Source organism: Triturus cristatus, chromosome 11 (assembly GCF_964204655.1).
Source record: "Triturus cristatus chromosome 11, aTriCri1.1, whole genome shotgun sequence".
Lineage (NCBI taxonomy): Eukaryota > Metazoa > Chordata > Amphibia > Caudata > Salamandridae > Triturus > Triturus cristatus.
In genome coordinates this window covers 945,521,808-945,543,316 of record NC_140594.1, presented here as the reverse complement: position 1 = coordinate 945,543,316, position 21,509 = coordinate 945,521,808, and the positions used below count along the sequence as shown (strand labels likewise).

Here is a 21,509-nt window from a genome sequence, read left to right as displayed (position 1 = left end):
ACAAAAACTGGGCACGGAAGATTCTTCTCTGCAGCGACTTTAATCTTGGTGTTCGTAATGAAACAGATACCTAGATTTGGGATTTCACCGGGAAGTGTCATTGAACAAGTATTGATTCCGAATGCATTCAAATTATTTCAGTGAGAAACTGGACACTGCATGGTGTCCACTAATCCCTTGTAATCTGGGGTGTAGCTTGAGAGGGCAACTTTTATGGAGTAATTTATATGTTCGTTAGTCAGACCTGTTCGTAACTTAGATTTTACACAGTTCATATCAGAAAATGCTGATTCACAAAGATAGGTAGAGCCAAATAGGGAAAAATGTTTGTGTGGATGATCTTAAACGTTTCAGCATCCACAAGACTCCAGAAATTAATGTCAGATTGGCTTGATTTCAATTCAATGTCATTTTGAAGTGTGACAATCTCCATTTCCATGGTGGCTGAGTCAAGGTTCAAAAGCACACTAATTTTCTCTGAAATGTCACTAACATCCACTTCCATGAAGGGGTTTGAAGTGAACATCACACAGGGCTCCAGTTGCTCCAAATCACTAAATCTGTCACTGAACTCTTGATTATGCCTCATGAGGAGGCTACTGTATTTTTCTATGTCCAGGAGCTCAGCCTCAGCTTTTTTTTCTGAAAGGATTTGGAGCACACAGGGAAAGTGCTGCATCTTTCTTTTCTGTACATGCTGTATGAAAAGGTTAAGTTTTGATTTGAATGTTTTGACAGAACTTACCATGTTGCTTATTGTCTTGTTTTTTCCTTGCAACTCGTAGTTCAATACATTAAATGTTTCTGTCACATCTGTCAAAAAAGCTAAATCGAGCAACCATTGAGTGTTTGATAACAGTGTGGTATCTTCATTTCTAGACTCCATAAAAGCTTTGACTTCTGGCAATAGCAAAAGGAATCTTTGCAGTATTTTTCCCCTGCTAAGCCATCGGATCTGAGTGTGCAGTAAAAGGTCACCATACTCGGCTGATAGTTCTTCAAGGAACAATTTGAAGGTTCGGTGCTGATTGGCCTTTGCACAAATTGAATTAATAATTTTAACAACAGGAGTCATCACATGATCAAACCCCATTACCTTGGCACATATTGCCTGTTGATGTATAATGCAATGGTAGTTAAATAAGGGAGGGGAATCTGGATCTGCTTTACAATTGGCAATGAAGCCAGAATGACGCCCTATCATTGCGGGTGCACCATCAGTGGTTATTGCCACTAACTTTTTCAATCGGACATTTTGTTTCACAAAATAATTTTTCACCTCATTGTGGATGTCAGATCCTCTGGTTGTGGTTTTCAGAGGCAACAAAGTTAAAAATTCCTCTTTATCAGTAAAATCTTCAAAAACCATTCTAACGAACATTGCCAACTGTGCAATATCGCTTGCATAAACAGATTCATCACATTGAAGAAAACAATATTTGACCCTTACTGCATATCTGAAATGGCAGACATAATTTCAGGGCTAATTTTAAAGTCTTTGAATAAAGAGTTGGCCATTAGAAGCATTGCTTCCTTCACAATGGCTCCATCTGAAAATGTTGCTTTGTGCTTAATCAAGTGATGAGTATCTATGAAGGATGCTTCAGTTGCCGCAGTGGCTTTCTTCGTGGGCTTTGTAAAAAAGATTGCTGTGTCTGCAATGCAGATTTCAGTTTGTGTACTTTTTTGTGACCTCAGGCTGCTTCCTTTAGGGAACTTCCTCTCAAAATGCATGTGCTTTGTTGAAAAATGTCTCTCAACATTGCCCTTTTTTCCCACTGCAACTTTTGCTCCATAGATCAAATATACACAGTTGTCTTTAATTTGTGTAAATAAAAATGTGTTCTCCCACTCTTGATGGAAATAGTATGTCTTACTCTTTGCCCTTTTGGAGGGACCTGGCTCTTCATCCATGATTAGTTGATAAGGCTGTAAGCAAGAGTAAAAATGTTGATGAAGTCAACATCCAATCCATAACAAGCAAGAATACCACGTGGACACCTTTAATAAGGTTGTATTGCAAACCATTTGTGAGTAGCAGCCATGCTGGCACAGTTGGAAAGTGAGATAACTAACTCACCTTAGCTATGTTTAATTATGAACATGGGAGGACTGCTTTTCACAAATGACCTGAGATTTGATTAATTGTGACCAAAGCATAGTTCTGGGCTTGTATGGTCTTTAGTCGTCTGCTCCCACTCCCCCCTCCCTTCTCTATAGCTTTCTTTCACTTTAGCCGCTTTGACCCTTGCATTCCCCCCTCCCTTCTCACCCAGCCCTTTGATGCTCTGCTCAATTACTTTCACTTTCGCCGCTTTGATGTTTGATTTTTATTGCCTTTGTTTATGTGACGGAGATAAATTGCATTTGGCAGAACATTTCTGGGGCCGTATTGTATGAAATACACCAGGTGGCGCTAACGTGTTTTACAGAGCACCATACAGCATTTTGTTCTGCGTTAAAAAAAAGACGCTTTAGGAGCGGAAAGGAGCTATCCCTTTTACTTGTATTAAAATGTATTTTTAAAGGTGTCTCAAAGGATCCTGAACATAGTTTATACTAGCATGCTCCAATACTGTCCGTATTTCACTCCTGATTGCACTAGCCTTCCAGGTCCTAAGACTCAGACTCATGATTTTACTGTATTTCAAAACCAATCTAACATTTGTTTTGTTTTAGGTATTACCTTAGTAAAGCATACCTATGTGATCTTACTCTCCTTGGTCAGTGTTTTATTATGGATGACAAGATGTTTTCTCATTAGGACTCGCACCATAAGCCTCTTTCATTCCAAACATCTGGAAACGCATTCGTCTCTGTAACTATATAGTAATGGCTTTCAGTTACAGCTGGCGGAAATTATGCTACACACCTATTTATTGCCTTCACCAAACGATTCTGCTTTCACTGGTGTGACCATAACTTGCCAAAATATTTTACTGATGCTTTCGGCAGTGTCTCCACTTCTGTCTGATCACTCCTCAAATGACACCTTCCTTAATCCCACCCACAAGCAAGGTAAGCCACTGAACTTTATGCTAATTTCAAACACTTTATCCAAATCTAAACCCATCATCGCTCCATCTGACATCACACATTTCACATGCAAATCAGTTTGCCTCCTTGTAGATCGCTCTCTCATGTACCCATCTGCTGTAGAAAACAGGACCCCACTGCTCTCACTGCTTTCGTCGTGATCTTCATAAAGACCTCACTTCAGTCTTGTACTACAGCTCATACAACTGCTTCATTATCCACCTTGTACCAAAGATAGGCCTCAGCCATGAATTACACTTGAAATAAGAGCGCATAACAGTAAATGAGGGCAGCAGTTCATAAATGGCGAAAGCACATATTCACTGCTAACTTCTTGGTTAATAAGCAAGCTCTTCATACACTACATAATGATCTAGGAGGTGTCAAATCTATCTATTTCCAGGACCTCATTACCTCACCATCCACAAGCGCTCTGTGCAAACCTTCAGCTCTTTACTCTCTCCATCATCTTCAATTATCAGTATTCTATTGTTCATCCTTACCTGCTCATGACTTCACCCTGCTACATCTGCTCCAAGATTAACACTATAATTAGTCCACAGTACTCAAGTCCTCACTCGCCTCAACCCTGTGCAGTTACATTATTACGATTTAACACAACATCCTCGTAACAAACGTTTCCTCTTATGAAAGTAGCTAATCCACCCTGTGCCCCCCCCTGTAACCATTTCGTCCTTCCTTCATCAAATCTTTGCCTCTTTCATCCAACAGTTTCCCCTGCGTTTCCCTTCGCACTGACTGCCTGTCCTGTAACCGACTACTCAACCCTCTCCTGTTTTCGGGACCCTTCATTCCACTATCCTATCCTCTCCTCTGTTCTTGTCTATGCTCATACTCTTAGATCGTTCTGCCTCTCCTTTGATATTGCTGGTCACCCCACACTTTTCTCAATGAGCGCACAGGGCATTAGCTGGGTACCAGCCCTTATGCTCCTCAATAAGCAGCAGCAATCGTTGCAGTTTCACCAAGGTGAGTTTAGTAAAAGTTTATTTTACTACTTTCGATAACTGGTGCCTTTCGCAAACAGAAAAGGTAATGACAATGTATGGCACATTACAAGATGGCATGTTTTAATACTAGGGCTTCTGATTATATGCATAACGTTTGATCTAGCAGACATGATTGAACATATGGTGAGACCCTTAAATGAAGGCTTAGGGCTCAAATCACAAAGGTACTAATATGCAATAAAGTTACGTGTCTCTTCACTCATGGCAGAATCTCCGCACTGCACTCACTGCAGTGCGCTGGACAGAGAGGCTGCCCATAGTGCAGAGACTCCACACTTGTACCTTTACTGCACGTAAGTCCCTTTGCAAATCAGACCCTTAACCTCTACTTCTTTGTGATTTTTCTAATAAAGAGAGGGAAGCATTTATAGTAAAAATGGAAAACTCGTGTCTCTATTTACAATGCAGTTATTGGTGGTTTTTAACTTTCAAGAAAATAACACATTTGTTCTTAAACGACATCCATACCTTAAATCACACATTTTATGATTTTGACAATTGGAATTTCATGTCATACCCTTCACTTGTGCCCATTCCCGACTTCTTATACCCTTGTTATCTAGCAGTGCTTTCAACACCACAGGCCATCAAATTCTGGACGAAACGGCCCTAAACGGTTTCGCCCATACCTCTATAATCACACTCAAATGCTAACAAGCATTGGCATAGCCAATAGGTCTCGCCTTTGGGACCGTTTAAGTGTTTAGTTATCCAGCACAATATCCTTGGTGCAGTAACATTAACTGTTGCATGGCTAAACGCTTATAAGGTCCCAAAGGCGAGACCTATTGGCTATGCCAATGCTTGTTTTTATATGTCACTTGAAAGCAAAAATTACAATATACAAGATGTCCTGAGTTTTACACCAAACATTACTTCATTGGGTGAAGTGCAACCTATGCCATATGCATACTCCATCCATGTATTGCACACAGCTGGCGGAGGCAGGGAATAATGTTATCTGATTATCACAATATACTTAAGAGTGAAAATTACTCAGTATAATGATGAACAGTTCTTTGACTGGCCCTGTTGCGAAGAGCCAGGTTGTTGAGCACTGCTACTCTAAACTGCCCTGGTGCTCTGCTCATGTGTAATCTTCTATAGGCCACAAGTCACAACTCACCCAATGAAGCACTAAAAGTGGCCACGCCATCTAGACAGAAGAAGATACCCAGCAGGTGAACTTTACAACATGAAACCAGAAAACTTGGAACCAATCACGGCTCCTCTCTTCAACAAACAGTGAGATCCTGACCTCGGTAGTAACCAGATAAGGCTGCTAGTAGATGACTACAATCACAAGAAATACCAATGGGGCCTATAGAGCTGTTCAAAGCAGTCAGCAGACTGAAAAATCATAAGTTGTAACTGCATATCTGGCTCACATCTCATCATTCACCACACTCCTCCACGGTGTGTCCCATAACATGATAACACATATTATGTTATTATTATCAGATAGGTAAGCAATTGGTGTTCATCAGACAAGCCTTGGAAAAACTTTCCACATAAGATCACAAACCAAGGAAAATATTTTCAACCACACAGCCTACATGGCACAGCGTGCTGCCCATGTAGGTAAGTGCTTCAGGGCCACACATTGGGTTAGTATGTGCTAATAATGCTGCAACCCAATGCTTTCCCTTTCTTTGTTATCACACATGACAGCACCTTGAAATGCATAAGATGAGTGTGCACTGTACAACATCTATGAGGCCATGCATAGCCACCCTGCGTGGCCTTGAATGGCCTCATAGATATGGAGGCAAGGCAGCACAAATTGATGTGTTGTGTTACTCTGCCCCAGGGAGGTGGTCCATGAGTGGAGCATGGGTTTAACCACGCATCCACCCATAGATTTTGTCACATTCTCAGAGTCACTATTAGTGGTGGACCAGGGAATGCGTCAAAATGCTACGCCACCACAGTTGAGGCGTAACATGAAGAAATACCTTTATTGCTCCTCTTTTTTTCTCTTTTTAATATGTGCTACATTCTGTAGCACACATAGAAAGAGGAAAATGGCTCAGAGGATTTTTTGTGTGTCTGAATATTTTCTGCATAAACTCCAAACGTGCACAGTTGAGGTCCATCTTGTTTTGGATATGTATTTGCTGAATTAAAAAGCTGGAATGGTACTGAAGCACCTTTTGTGATAATATCCGTAGATCACAGGTGTGAGAAGTTGGCCTGGTATATGCTGTCCACTAGTTATAGTGGGCACCTTGCGCCAGTCCAAACGACCCTTATTGATGATTAGGTGAAAGACAACCTTTATTGAAAGCTATCCTAGTGGTAGCTATGAAGAGCAGTATTCAGGTTAAGTCTCGAAGGAATGTAAAGCAGCTTGGTTTACCAGATTATAACCTCCTGAATGACCTAATGAAAGGAGAATCACACACTATCTACTAACCTCTTTATGAGATTAGAGAACAAGGCACACAATATTAATACACTAGAATGACAGTAAATAGCACAATACACAGTGGGCCCCAGGAGGAAACCAAACCATTTATTAAGAAAGTGGTATAACAACCACGACTTGACTAGACAGAGTGCCTAGAGTACGTAGAATTGCTGGGACTTCAAGGAACCACCCAAGGTAGTCCCGTGGGGACGCGTGCAGTGTGAGAACACAGCAGTGAGCTCCGTACAATCCTATGGGAAAGTCGCGGTTGGAATTTTAAAGATTAAGGACACTTAGGAGAGGACTTTGAGCAAACCCTTTCAAACTTAGAGGGTTCTAAGGCCAGCACCCATGTGAGCACCGGAGTACTCATGTTACCTAACCCGGGGAAGCCGGGTGCATAGGTGTCAAATGGTGTCGGGAATCTTCGTTGTTTTCAATGGCGTGATGCTGCAATGTGTTGCTTCCGGGAAGATGAGAAGTGTCCGTGTGATCCAATCCTGGATCAGAGCTGAGAAGAACCTGAAAGCAGAGGGGACAGAGTCTGGGTCCCTTCAGGGTGACCAGGGGCACGATAGACCAATGCCCACCAATGGGTGTTTCAGGTGAGATGAGGTGAAGCTTGACTCTGCAGCCACGGGGAAAAGGAGATGTCAATGATCACCAAAGTCCGTAGGCGAGCTGTCCCACGAAGGATGTCCAGTGCTGGGGGGTCAGTGTCCGGATTGGAGACCAACAAGCCTTGGCAACTGCAACCCATGCGGTCAGAGAAAAGATGCTTTGGTGTGGACCAGCAAGGTCCTGGGGACTCCCCAAGTGATGGAGAGTCAGGGCAGGTCTAGAGCAACCAGGGAAGCCCACTGAAAGTTAAAGTTCCCTTCTCAGGGACCCACAGGTCAACGGACCAGGGATCGTGAAGGGTTCTCAAGAGAAATCACAAAATACCAGCCCACGGAACACTTGTGGAGTGTAGGCTGGTAATCTTCAGTGGAATCACTGCTCAGGGTCTGTACTACAAGTAGCCCAAAGCACAGCCTCAGGGATTGCCAAAAAGCATAAGCTGCTGCAAATGTGCACTGTGTCCAGGGGTACGGGTTGCACGGTCCCCACGAGGGCTGCGGGTCTCAGGTTTGCTGAGAGCACTGGTCGGCCTCAAGGAAGCTTGCTAGCCTACCTCCTGTGTTGCAAAATCTTTGGAGTCCTGCAGGAGCTGCGTAAATGCAAACCGGTCAGATGCGTTTCAGGTGCCTGCCTTGCAGGGACATAACTTGTTTACTCCAAGGGAGATTCTTTGGTCATCCAACGTAGTGTAGATAGTTGAAGTACTTGGTTTCTGTTGCAGAGTTTTGTCCAGTTAAATCTAAAGTCCTGTATCTAGGGGTTCCTACTTTATACCCAAGGAAGGGGTGGGACAAACTCTGAAGACCCACCTATGGGAGGGTCAGGACAGAGGGGTGGCTACACCCATGTCCTTTGTCCAGTTTCGAACCAGAGCAGGGGCTGATAGCCGCTGCAACCGGTTTGAGCTGGACTATGCACAGGGACACCAAATGTGCCCCCAGTGCAGACATCAAAGCACTCTCAGAGTGCAACCACCCAGCCCCAATACACTAAAGCCTTTCTGGGAGGTGGTCACACCTCCCTGTGACAGGAAACCTATTGTCCAGCCTTCCCCTGCCGGAGTTTCGTCCAGCAGCAGGAGGGCAGACTCGTGTCTGTGGCTGGCAGCATCCATTTTGTGATGCCAGGGTCTGTGAAGTTGGTACCGGGGTACCAGTGCTTTCATATTTCTCCCTCTAGTAGGGTGGAATCATACCTCCCACACCAGTTACTGGTGTAGTGGTATGATTCCAAGGTGGTTGACACCAAACACGACAGGTAGTATTTACCGCAAGGTTATAATGCACTTAAGTATATATGGTTGGCTGCATCACAAACAACCCCAGAATATAGGTTCCAAAAGCTTCAGAGGGGCTCTGCTCATGCATGGGCACCCTCTCACATAAAACCCAGCACCCTGCCTTCAGGATTGATAAGGCCTGCCATAGGGACTGATAAGGGTACCCCAGAATCCAATCTGGAGGGTACCTAAAGTACATGAACAACCAATTTAGGGAGAAAGCAGATAGACTGGGGTCCTGGTTAGCAGGATCTCAGTCAAACTAATTAGAAAACCAGCAAGACACCAGGCAAAAAGTGGGAGTAACCATGCAGTCAGATTCCACCTTCCTACAACAGGTGCTTAAAATCTCTTGGGTCAAATATATCAAGAATCTTTAATAGATATTGCACTGAGTGGATATTCGTCTAACATTCCATATATCTCTTCAGTCACTTATGTTAGAGATTTTGGCAATATCAGATGGAGAAGCACAGTTCTCAGTATTTGGACAAAATATCGGAAACAAGTATCGTGCAACAGAATATCATGTCAAAAATATCAAGGACAAGAATATTGTGTATGTCATTTTCTATGGGTAAGTAAAGTTTTACTATATACAACTCAACATATATGTACCTTGATGGTATATATATATATATATATATATATATATATATCTTCAAGGTACGTCAATCTGGAGTTAAGAATAGTAAATGTATACTTACCTATTTGCACTTACCTTCTGGATAGTCTTGTCCTCAATATTTTTTACACATTTTTTTGCCCACACGATATTTGTGTTTCTGATATTCGGTCACTGATCCCAGTTATCAATAACCCTGCTTAGTATGGCCAATTCTTTTCTAGCATTAAAGTTTGAATTCAAGTTTGATTACATTAATCTTGTTTCAACCAGGACCCTGTACATATCATTCAGATTGGGGGTCCTTCCACTAGCTCCCTTTACTAATAAGTGGAAGGCTTCCGTATTGGAAAACAATCTGTGACCTGCCTTGACTCACCCTGAAGAATCTGAGGAACATTTCCTCTTCTTTTGCACAGCTTATTCACACCCAAGAGGCAGATGGGTCACACTGATGATTCACTCTTCGGGAATCAAGCACTACCAAACATCATTGAGAATCTGTAAAGCAGATACTGGTGTCCTTGTGGAATATGCAGTTTTGATGTTTGTGCAATCAGCTGGGTACCTAAGATATTTTGAGATTAGGTGCATCGCAATAGAATTCACAATTTAAAATATTGTATGTTAATGATGAATTGATAGGTACTAGTTTTAATTTATTTTATGTTAAGCATTTTTTTTTACCTTAAAATGTACATTGTGTTGTTTATGCTTGTGATTTGTTGATGGGTGTTTTTATCCGATGAGACCATTAAATAAAGAATAAAACTGGCACCTCGTATACAATCATTCTGGTTGCTGTGACTCGCTGTGTTACAGCGCCTCAGCTCCAGTCATTCAGTTTGAGCTGCTTTGTTGGCCAGGTGAGCAGAGGACTAAACAGGAATTTAACACCCCCCCACACACACACACACACCTCTAAAAAGGCAAAGCAGGTACGGGTTCAAAGTCAATTCACCTAAGCTACCCCGACTCCCCAAACATTTCTACCTCTTGAAACCAGTTTAATTATGAGCAACAGCTTTAGCAACTGATTCTGCCCAACACCCTGCACCAATGAATTGTGATCTCCATCACTGATGATATCATCTTTCACTGCAAACATGACTTGTATACAGCTACTGATTCAAAGGCAGTTTCAATAATAATTTTAGATTACTATTTTGCTGCTTGAAAAGTGGAACCCATTATACTCATAATTATCATTGGGGCTGTTTTTGATGAATAACAACTGTTGCACCACTGATTCAATTTTCATATTCTTTGCCCCTCGTTTTATTTTTAAATCAAATTTTAGCTGCACCTGGATTGGGGTTTAAGGCTCTACGTGGCATATTTACAAGGGCTTTATCTCCGGTTTTTTGGCTTAAAAAGCCAAAAAAGCTGAGATAAAACTATCGCCCTATTTACAAGAGGGTGCAAACATGCATAATCGCATTTTAGCACCCTTTTTCCCAGCGCCTCCCTTTGCATCTCTAATGAGATGCAAAGTGGGCATCACTGGGCATACCTCGGATGGACTACCTTGCAAATAACGCTGATGTTCACAGGATTTTAGCAGACGTTAGATTTTGGCGAAAACGGCCATTTCGCCAAAATCTAACGTTTGCTAAAATCCTGACTTACCTATGTTTGACATAGGGGGTGGATTATGCAGATACGACCACAGGGTCGTATCAGCAAGGTTATCACCATTTTGCAAGGAACATCGCTGGAAAACGAGCGATGTTTCCTGCAAAACGGCGATAACCTCGCTATCTCTGGAATTTTTATCGCCCTGGAGACACGCCTTGTTAATAACGCACTACCAGGGCGTTAAATTCCAGAGATAGTCTGCGATAAGAAATGTATCCCTAAGCACGGCCAGCGATAATTATCGCTGGCCGTTGATAATATGCCCCTACATTATTTGCCTGCTCTTGTGCTTTCACTTTTATTTTTTTAAATGATGACCACATATTCTTTTCCCTTGTGTGTTACAGTCATTTAAAAAAAAGGTTAGCCAAGGTTATCTCACAGGAAAATGTGTTCATGTTTGTTCGTAGACCTGATGATTGAGCTGGGGTATAGTTCACATCATGACTCAGTCTTCTTTCCCACGTAGCCATGCAAGCCGATTTCCAGCAGTATTTGTTACCAATGGAAAGTGTATTTTGCCCTGCTATTTTGCCTTATGTCAATAATTGGAAGGTATATTTTTCATTGAATGTCAGTCGTTACTTTGCATACAGTTAGTACATCTGGAGTAGCTTTACATCACAGTCCTACACATTGTGATAGCTTGGACTGCCAGTGTTTTCTTCCATGGGGAGTATTTTTATAATATTTGATGGGATCAATATCCCCAACAAATATGTAATAATTTAAAATGTATAATTTTATTTATTTGTAATAAATGAACTCATTTTTAATGTAAAAGTAAGTAATATATATTAAACATTTATATTATTATTACTTTTAATTATATTTAATTGCATTTTTCTTATTGTAATGTATTTTGGACTACTTTTCCCTGACCCTTAAAAACATCTTACTACCCATATTCACTACTCTAAAAACCCTTTACTACCCTATACACTACCCATTTCTGAACCCTAAAAACCGCACCCCTATAGCCTGCCCATCCCTCAATTCTGAAAAAAAATTAATACACCTAAACACTTACTATGAGAAGCTGGCTTAGTATATGGTGCACACTTATGTAAGTGGGCACCCTTAGTAATCCAGACAACCTTTATGGTGATTTAGTGGTCTTAGATAACATTAGAAAGCACTCTTAGTAGTAGCTGTGGAGAGCAGCCTTCAGGCTTAGTCCAAAAGGAGTGTAAAGCAGCTTGATTTACCAGAACATAATCTTATTGGTATAGATTAAGTGAAAAGGAACCATTCAGTGTATTTATAAAAATATGTATTTATTATAAGACACTCACTAACACAATGCACACAATACTTTGTGAATAAAACAGGTAAGTAGCACGGATACAGAGTGGTCACCAGGGGGAGACCAAACCATATACTCAAATAGTGGTATGCGAACCACGACTCAAGTCAAGACTATACCCAGAAGACGTAGAAGTGCCGGAGACTCAAGGAACCACCCGAGGTAAGTAACCAGGAACCCCACAGAGACCGTGTGCAAAGTGGAAGCATGACCACGGGCTCAATACAAGTCAATTGGTAAGTCGCAGTTGCAATTTCAAAGAAGAAGGACCCTCCCCAGTGGACAAAGAAACCCTGTGGAAGACAGAAAGTTGGAGTGCCACCCCACTCTTGGACACCCTAGGAACCAGGATACCTACACCAGTGAAGCCGGGCGCAAAGGTGTGAAGTGGTGTCGGAAACCGCCGTCGAACTCAATGGAGGACTTCAGGAAGATGCCGCTGCTGGAGAAGTTGAAAGTGTCCAGTGGAACCCAAAGGTGGATTGAAGAAGAGAAGTACCTGCAAGCAGAGGGTACAGAGTCTATGCCACTCAGGAGTGACCAATAGGCACGGAAGACAAATGCCCACTGATGTCGGGTGTGGAAGGAGAGTTGATGGTGACCTTGGAGCTGCAGCTGTGCAGAACAGGAGACTCTGTGGAAGACCAGGAGCTGTTCATGAGCTGTCCCACGTCGGATGTCAAGAGTTAAGGGGTCGGGGTTCGTCAGGAGCACAAACAAGCCTTGGCAACTGCATCCAACATGGAAAGCGAAAAATGTGCAATGTTGGAACCCGCAAAGTCCAGGTGACTCACCATAAGCAGGGGAGTGAGAGCAGGCCCCGAGTGAGCAATCCCGGGACTCCACTGAATTCAAAGAAGACCCTCAAGAGGACCCACAGGCCGGAAGCAGTGGAGTTGCAAGAGGACCTTGAGCAGCTCACCAATGATGCAGGACCACGGTGCAAGTGATGCAGTGAGGATGAAGATCTTGATCACAGGAGATGCTTGAGGTTGGGGCTACATGGAGCCATAAGATCTCGGAGGAAGGAAGCCAACAAGCTTATGCAATGGAAAGTCGACACTTTGTACAGGGGTTTGGTTCCTGTGGCTCTGACAATGGACACTGGCCTCCAACTTCATGTGAGGATAGGGCAGGCCTCGAGGGATGTGAAGAACCACCACCTGTGTTGCAGAGCCTTTCGGAGTCCGTGGGAGCCCAGGATCAGCAGGCTGGTCAGCTTCGTTGTGGTGCCTGCAGATGCAGGGAAGTGATTCCTTCACTTTAAGGGAGATTCCTTCAGGTGTCTTGCATGTCCACAGGCCTTTGGTAGGTTACTGTATGGAGCACAGGCACAGATGTTGCAGCAGACTTCCCAGTTGCCGTCTCAGAGCCCAGAGCAAGGTCCAGCGAAGTCCAGAATGCCGATACGGTCGAAGAAGAAGTGGTGTCTTGATATGAATCTTGTCCTATGATGAATCTAGAGATCCACCTACAGGTAAGCCCTTAAGTACCCTAAGAAAAGGGTTGGGACGATTCAGGGTTCCCTCCCAGGGGGGGGGTCAGAGAGTGGGGAGGATACTCCCATGTCCTTTGTCCCGTTTTGCACCAGAGCAGGCGCCAACGGCTCCCTTAGCTGGGTTGAACTGTTGAACCAATGTTCCTCTGAAGCAGACTGAGTGGCGCTGGCAAGCACTCCCACCCGGCCCCATTATACTAAACCCTGTCTAGGAGGTGGCCACACCTCCTGTGACAGGATACCAATTGTTCTGCCATCCCCTGCTCCAGCTTAGCTCAGCAGCAGGAGGGCAGAATCGTGTCTATGGTCTGCAACAGCCATGTTGTGCTGTCCGGCTCTAGAAGACTGGTACCTGGAGCACTGAGGGCTTCCCAGAGGAGCTTTACAGTACATGGAATCATACCTCACACACCGTTTACGGTGTGGGGGATGATTCCAACATGTTTGACACCAAATATGACAGGGTTCATTACATCCAGTTTAGATATGGTCATCAAGTAATGATGCATGGCCACTTTATGTATCATAATGGCTGATGCACTTACAACCCAAGAGAATGGACTCCGAAGGTTGTCTCACCCTGCTTTTCCCTACCTTGTGGCGTTCCTCAGGGATCTTCCCATAGCCCAACACTTTTCAATTTCTGTCATCCCCCGGCTAAACTGATAAAAAAGCTATGGCTTTGCACTAGTATCATTTACAGACGACACTCAGATAATTGTCGCGGTGAGCAGGTCATCCAGCTCCACAGCCACCAGATTTCATGACTGTATGAGTCAATCAATCAATCAATCAAGACATTTGTAAAGCGTGCTACTCACCCGGAGGGTCTCAAGGCGCTAGGGGGAGGGGGTCCGCTACTGCTCGAACAGCCAGGTCTTGAGTTGCTTCCTGAAGGAGAGGTGGTTTTGGGTCAGACGGAGGTGGATGGGGAGGGAGTTCCAAGTCTTGGCTGCCAGGTAGGAGAAGGATCTTCCTCCCATGGTGGCTCTTCGGATGCGTGGAACGGCGGCGAGGGCGTGGCTGGTCTTTCAGAAGTGGCTGGGTTTTTGTGCTTTAAACATTTCTGTGTGTCTCTGCCTGGTTGTGGATTGACTGGCTGGATTTGAAAGCTGACCTGCATCTGGAGTGTAGGGGGAGGAGATGCCCCTAGAGGTGAAGAGGCCTGGGCTGGTACTATAAAACAATTGTCCCATCATCCAGACCCTCACTAATCAAAGTAATTAGAGTTCAACATTGAGGCATTGCTTACCTACAAAGTTGTTCAGTTGAGGCAATTCTGCAGAGCTTTGTGGTGTCCCATGAAAAGTCGCGCTAAGAAGGAGGATCTGCGGGTGGCCTTGAGGGCCTGGTGGGAAGCCAAAGGGACTCAGGAGGCGAGTGATGTTGAGGTGGATGGAGATGACCCAGTGAACCCGTGTTAGGGTGCGAGCTCTTTGATTCCCAGGAGCTGGCACAAGAGCCAGACCCCTGGTCATGGGTCCAAGAGCCTGATAGGGCCCTAGAGAGGGAAGAGAGGCGAAGTAGAACTGGTAGGTCCCAGAGTAGTGGGTGGGGCCATACGGGCTAGCGCCCTGTCTCAAAGGAGAGGCAGGGATTGTGCGCTGTGTCCCCAGGGGTTTACCATCCCAACCCAGGGACTGGGGGGTTCCTTAGAGGAGCACCCAGTGGGAGGCCTAGCGCCTACTTGCCCAGTGTGCGAGGAAGAACACAGAGAATCAGGAGTGTGTGAAGCGTCTGTCATCAGAGCTCCCGCGGTCCTCAAGTTTGTGGGAGCAATTCCTAAATGGCAGGCACATAAATCTAAATGGAGGGTTAAGGGAGGACGGTGTCTCCCCGTAGGAAGACCCGTGGGACCGTGTCCAGCCAGTAGGGCTGGTTCCCCTAGGAGTGACAGGGTCCACCCACAGCTAACCTGAACGACAGGATAACTGGGAACAGTGTTGTTAAATGGTAGCGGCAGTTTCAGTCGATAATCTTTCAAGTATTTGCCCGGCGGTAATCGCCTCTCATACCACTCGATGATTTACCAATAAAAGAGGCAGGCGCCGGAGACTGGAAGGCAGGAAACAAAGTTTTATTCCGTCGGAGCAGAACACATCAGATCAGACAGCAAGGTATCGTCACGAGGTGCTCTAACTGCATCTCTGAGACCTGGTCTCTTATATACTGGTTTATTGCTTTATTACAAATAGTACATTCTTGAGATTCCCTTGATGCCTGAAAGAACATCCCCTGAAGCCCCGGCTCAGATCCGATCCCACACATAGATACAGTAGAAGTTCCCACCCTACCCGCAGTGGGAGATGGCTATCGCGCAGCAGGGAATTCCGCTAATTCCCGGGGGTGTGTGCAACTGGCCGGGTCTCAGGGGGTAGGGGCTTTGATCTACTGTAATCCCTTTGATGTGGGGTGTTTCCCTTACAGTAGGGGCAGTAAACTGCATCCGCAGGGCTAGGTGATGGCCTGGGACCAGTTCAGACAATGGGGCGCAGAGGAAGGGGGTTATCAAAGGAGAGGCATGACCATGTATGGGTTGTCGGTTGGGAGTGGTTCCGTAGCAGGGTCGCGCAGAAGGAGAGGGTTTATGGCCTGTATGAGAGAGCGGGGGTGGCCGGCGCGCGGGGGATGCTTGCAGCGCCAGGGGAAAGCGCTGGCGGTCGAGAGTGAGCGGGGAGAGAGTGGGGTGCCTAAAATGGCGGCCGTGCATTCGTTGTGCGTGGCGCTGGGGAGAGGCAAGATGGCGCAGATGATGTTCAGTTTGCACGCTAAATTTCCACAGTCCTCCCTTTTAACATATCTCGCCAGCTTGCCTAGTTTGGATCTATCCCCATAATACCCCGCACCTCCACCTCGTTCAGAGCTCTCATCCGCTCAGTTTCAAAGTCCAAAGTCTTAGGGCAGATGCGGTTCATAAAAAGCGAACATAAAGGTGGCAGACACTGAATCCCCAAGCAACATCCACATAGTATCACAATTGGTATCAGGATAAATGAAAACAGCCTCCATCCCCAACCTTTAATAGTGTCCCAAAACCAACTCCCCAGCGACCATTCTTCTTGTTCTTGATGGACCTCTGCGGACAGTCTGTGGAGGTGTTCAATTGCTTTGTAGACTGAGGGTGAGTTATCCGGTACGTAGGTACAACAGCTGGACCCAATGATGCGGCATGCTCCTCCACGATCTGCCAGAACCACGTCTAGAACAAGGCGGTTCTGGAGAGCCACCAGGCGGACGGCCTGAAGCTCAGCGGTGTTGTTGGCGAGGGCGCCAGCTGTAATGTTCATTGCCGTTTCGACTGCCTGGGTTAAGTGGCGGATGGCACGGCTGTTTGCCATTGGACCCCAGAGTGGAACAAGGCCTTTGACTGCGTCCATGAACTGTGCTCCGGTGGAGTCGGCCTGTACAATGTCTTTGGCCCGTTTCTGTCGGTGATGGTTTGCTGGAGCCACATACGTCGGAGGAAGGACAAAGGCGATGTAGCAGGTGCCTCCCCAACCTTTCGGAAGCCAGGTGTAGGCCTTAGTACCACAGATGAAGTACATATTCGGGGAGGCAACAAAGGAGGGTGGGTCAACTGAGTCCAATGTTCGGGTGATGAGGCAGGAGCTGTGGCCCACCAGCTGTGCCCCCAGGCCTTCGAGGCATACAGACCCAGTGATGTTGATGACGGACAGGGCCACTGTTAGGGTGGCGGCCGTCCGTTTCCGGAGGTAAGAGAAGGTGGGTCTGGCTGGATTGTTGAACACTTGCATTTCAACTCGTTCTTTGGCAGGGATGTCCATGTGAAAGGAAGTGTTCGATCTCAGAGGGCAGAAGAGGGCAGAGGTTCTTCCAGTTTTGTTCAGCCAGAACCCATGGTAGAAGTGTGACATGGTTCTGCCGGAAGTGGCATTGTCCTTGTAGCTTTCTTGCAGGAGGATTAGCCAGGCGAGGCAGGAGCCATGGACAGAAAAAGGTGAAGGGATGAAAGGGATAGAGTGTCCAGTGGCATGTGGTAGCAGTCCACAGATCCAGCAATTAGTGGCGTTGGTAGCAAGATTGTGTTGGTGGAGCAACTGTACAAAAGAGTTATTCCAGAACTCCTTACGCCTTTCTCGGAGTTGGGGTGAAAGCGAGATCAGATGATGTTCTTTCGTGGTGGTAGGTTGAACGGTGGCCAGTAATGTCTTATGAGCGGGTGTGCTCTCCTCATGATCCAGAAGGTGACCATGAGGAGAAGGCAAAAGAGAAGGGTAATGAAAAGTGCAATAGTCTTTAAGCTGTGCATTCGGTCAGTCTTTGGGTTTCTGTAGTGGATCTTCGGACGTCCCATTGCTTCCATCATCTTCATGTTGGGTGCTTCCATCACCTTCAAGAGACTCGGTAGCGGGCAGAACCACAGACTTTGTTTGGTTTCTCTTCTGGTGGCCTTCGAGGTGACTAGGCTACTGCTTTGAGATTTCCACCTAGCTTGTGGTCTGCTTAGCTGAAGTTCTCTCCTTTCGTCGCAAGTTATACCCTTCTTTGGATGGCACAGTGGGATCAGGATATCTCACTAACTCGAGTGTCTCTGTATCTGGGCAGTGGCTCAGGGGTGGTCGGTCTTTGTCCAGAAGTTCCTCTTGGGCGGTGATGTTGTCCGTGGTTGTCAGGGTCGGTGATACCATCTTGCAGTGGCGTGCATGCAGCCAATTGCGTTTCCCCTCCACTCGAAGAGCTGTTCGGGTGGTGATCAGGACTTGCAGGGGACCCGTCCACCGGGGCTCCAGACTCTTGGTGCGCTGGAAGTTACGCACTAGAACGAAGTCGCCGGGTTGGATGTCGTGTCCCGGGCCCCTGGAAACATCGGGAATGGCGTGCAGCACCTGCTGATGGATAACAGACAACGTCTTAGTTAGGTTATACAAATAGTCAGACATGAGGACGTCCGGGACGTCGTGGATGGACGATGGTTTTGGTGCAGTCCAAAGGTTCATGGGCCGCCCGAAGACGACCTCGTAGGGGGTTAAGTGGTGTTTGGTGGGGGTGGAACGCATTGATAGCAATGCTAGTGGGAGAGCGTCTGGCCATCTTAGCCCTGTGGTGGCGACTATTTTTGCTATCTTAAGCTTCAATGTGGCATTGTGTCGCTCAACCAAGCCTGCAGATTGGGGATGGAAGACCGCGTGGAACTTCTGTTTTACACCCAACCCTTTTAAGATGAGTTGGATAACTTCGGCTACGAAGTGGGGGCCATTGTCGCTCCACAAAATTCGACAAAGGCCGTATCGGGGGAAGAATTCCTTCAGTAGTACTTTTGCGGTAGTCATAGCGGTGTTGTCGTGGGTTGGGTAGGCTTCCACCCACTTGCTGAAGGCACACACAACGACAAGCACATACTTTAAACCTTGGCACCTTTCTAGCTGGACGTAGTCCATTTGTAGGACCTCAAAGGGGTGATTGGGGACCCCAAACCCTCCCCGGGGTACAGCAGTTCCTTTCCCAGGGTTGTGTTGGAGGCATACTAGGCATTGTTGGACCAGTCGTTTGGCTGAGTCTGGTATTCTGTCGTTGTGCCAGACTTTGGAGATGAGTTCGATCATGGGGGCAGACCCTATGTGTGCGGGGGAGTGTGCCATGGTCAGCATGGGGATCAAGTATGAGTCGGGCAGCAGCCATTTGTTCGAGTCTTTAGTTCGCCAACAACCGTCATCGTCCTTCAATCCTACCCGGGCCCAATCAGTTAATTCGTGTGGTGTGCTGGCTAGTTGGATATCCCTAATCGTTTCCCTAGCATCCTTCCAATTCTCAGTTTGTGACCTGGTCACGTACATGCGGGTCGTGGACCTATTCTCGGCTGTGGTTCGGGCAGTAATGTCAGCTAGTGCGTTTCCCTGACCTATAATGTCTGTCATCTTCTTGTGTGCCTGGCATTTGATCACGGCTATCCGTGTGGGGAGGAGGATTGCTTCGGTCAGGGCAGAGACTAGATCTCCATGCAGGATGGGTGTGCCATGCGAGGTCAAGAATCCCCTCTCTTTCCATAAGAGCCCGAAGTGGTGAACTACCCCAAAGGCGTATTGGCTGTCTGTGTAAATGTTTGCGGTTGTCCCTGCTGCCAGGATGCAGGCTCGTGTGAGGGCAATTAGTTCAGCCGCCTGTGCGGATCGCTGGGGGATGCGGGCTGTCTCAACAACGGTTCGGGCCGTGGTGACTGCATAGGCAGCTGAGGTGGTGCCATCGGGGAGCTTGATACATGAGCCATCCACCCACAGTTCTCCGTCAGGGTTCGGGAAGGCAGTATCCCGGAGGTCAACCCTACTCTTGGTCTGTTCGTCGGTGAGGGTCACGCAGTCATGTATAGGGGACGCATTGGGGTCAGTGTCAGGGAGAGGTAGTAGAGTGGCTGGATTCAGAGTGGTGCATCGTTTCAATGTGATGTGGGGTGCAAGCAGAGTCAGTTCGTACCCAGTCAGTCGTGCGCTAGTCAGGTGTTGAGTTTTGGTTTGGTTCAGGAGGGTATCAACAGCATGGGGCACCAATACAGTGAGGGGGTTCGAGAGCACAATCCCCTCACTTTGTCGGATAGAGACAGCAGCGGCGGCTACTGCTCGAAGGCAGGCGGGCAAGGCTCTGGCTACGGGGTCGAGAGTGGCAGAGAAGTAGGCACAAGGGCGTTGTTTAGGGCCTATGGACTGGGTTAGGACAGACAATGCGCATCCCTCCCTTTCGTGGGTGTAGAGGGAGAAAGGTTTAGTGTAGTTTGGGGTTCCTAGGACTGGGGCTGAGCAGAGGGCGTCCCGTAATTCTTTGAAGGAGGATTGGCATTCGGGTGTCCAGGGGAGGGGGAAGGGGGTATCTTTAGCCAGCAGGGAAAGCAGAGGTTTTACGATAAGACTGAAATTTGGCAACCACTGACGACAGAAGGAGGTGAGGCCCACTAGGGACCGCACTTGCTTCTGAGTTTTGGGAACAGGGGTTTCTAGGATGGTTTGAATTCGGTCAGGGGTAAGTTTCCTCCCGTCTTTGGATAGTAGGTGGCCTAGATACGTTACTTGGGGCTGGCAGAATTGCAATTTCTTTCTGGAGACCTTGTGACCGTTCTCCGCAAGGAAGCGGAGGAGGTGAATGGTGGCTGTGACGGCAAGTGGAGTGGTGTCGGCCGCCAAAAGAATGTCATCGACGTACTGTATCAACGCCACTCCATCGGGTAGTTGGACTGCATCTAGTTGCCTCTTGAGGGCCTGGCTGTAAATACTGGGACTCTCAGTGTAGCCTTGGGGTGCCCTACAGAATCTGTACGAACGGGCTTTTAAAGTGAAGCCGAACAGGTAGCGGCTGTCTGGGTGGATGGGGATGGAAAAGAATGCGTTCTTGAGGTCAATAACAGTAAAGATGGTGGCGGTGGATGGAATCAGGGTGAGGATGGTGGTGATGTCTGAGACTACGGGGTACTGGGGTATGACTACTTTGTTAACCTCTCGCAAGTCAACAATGAAACGGTAGGCTTTCTCATCCCCCTCGCCTTGCTTCTTTACAATGGGTAGGATAGGGCTGTTGCAAACATTACTCGCTACTTCTTCTACCACTCCTGCCTCGACCAGGGACTCGATTTCCACCAATGCCTTCTCGCCTTCGGGGGATATCCGATACTGAGGAAGCTTTGGGAGCATTGCGTCCGGTCGGACGGTTATGTGTACCGGGTCGATCACCATGCGCCCTACATCTGAGTCGGTTTTAGCCCATAGATGTGAAGGTAATGTGTCGAGTAGGGACATATCGGCATCGGTTATAGAGAGCATACGCCGAGTGTGACAGGGTCTGGACAGATCTGGGTTATCGTGTAGGATGACTCGAACTCCGTCTGGGGAGCATCTGATAGTGGCTCGAAAATGTTTTAGCAAATCAAGTCCCATAATAGCATCGGGGGTGTTGGAGGAGAGCAGAAAGGTCGTGTCAGTGGTGTTATCTTCTAAATCAAAGGGGATTGGTGCTGATAAGGGGTTAGTGGAGGGCGTTCCGTCAAAGCCTATTGAGGTTACGTGTGAGCCAGACAAGGGTGCCCTAGGAATCAGTCGTTTAGATAACGCACTACGTGTCGCCC

At 46.6% G+C, this 21,509-nt stretch overlaps 1 protein-coding gene across 1 annotated transcript; it reads right to left on the bottom strand.

Annotated features, from left to right (window-relative positions):
* Window positions 1-271: 271 nt before the first annotated feature.
* On the bottom strand, window positions 272-1,204 carry LOC146785726 (general transcription factor II-I repeat domain-containing protein 2B-like). The gene has a single exon (XM_085633097.1). The coding sequence runs from the start codon at window positions 1,202-1,204 to the stop codon at window positions 272-274; it is 933 nt and encodes a 310-aa protein (XP_085489223.1).
* Between the last annotated feature and the right edge of the window lie 20,305 nt (window positions 1,205-21,509).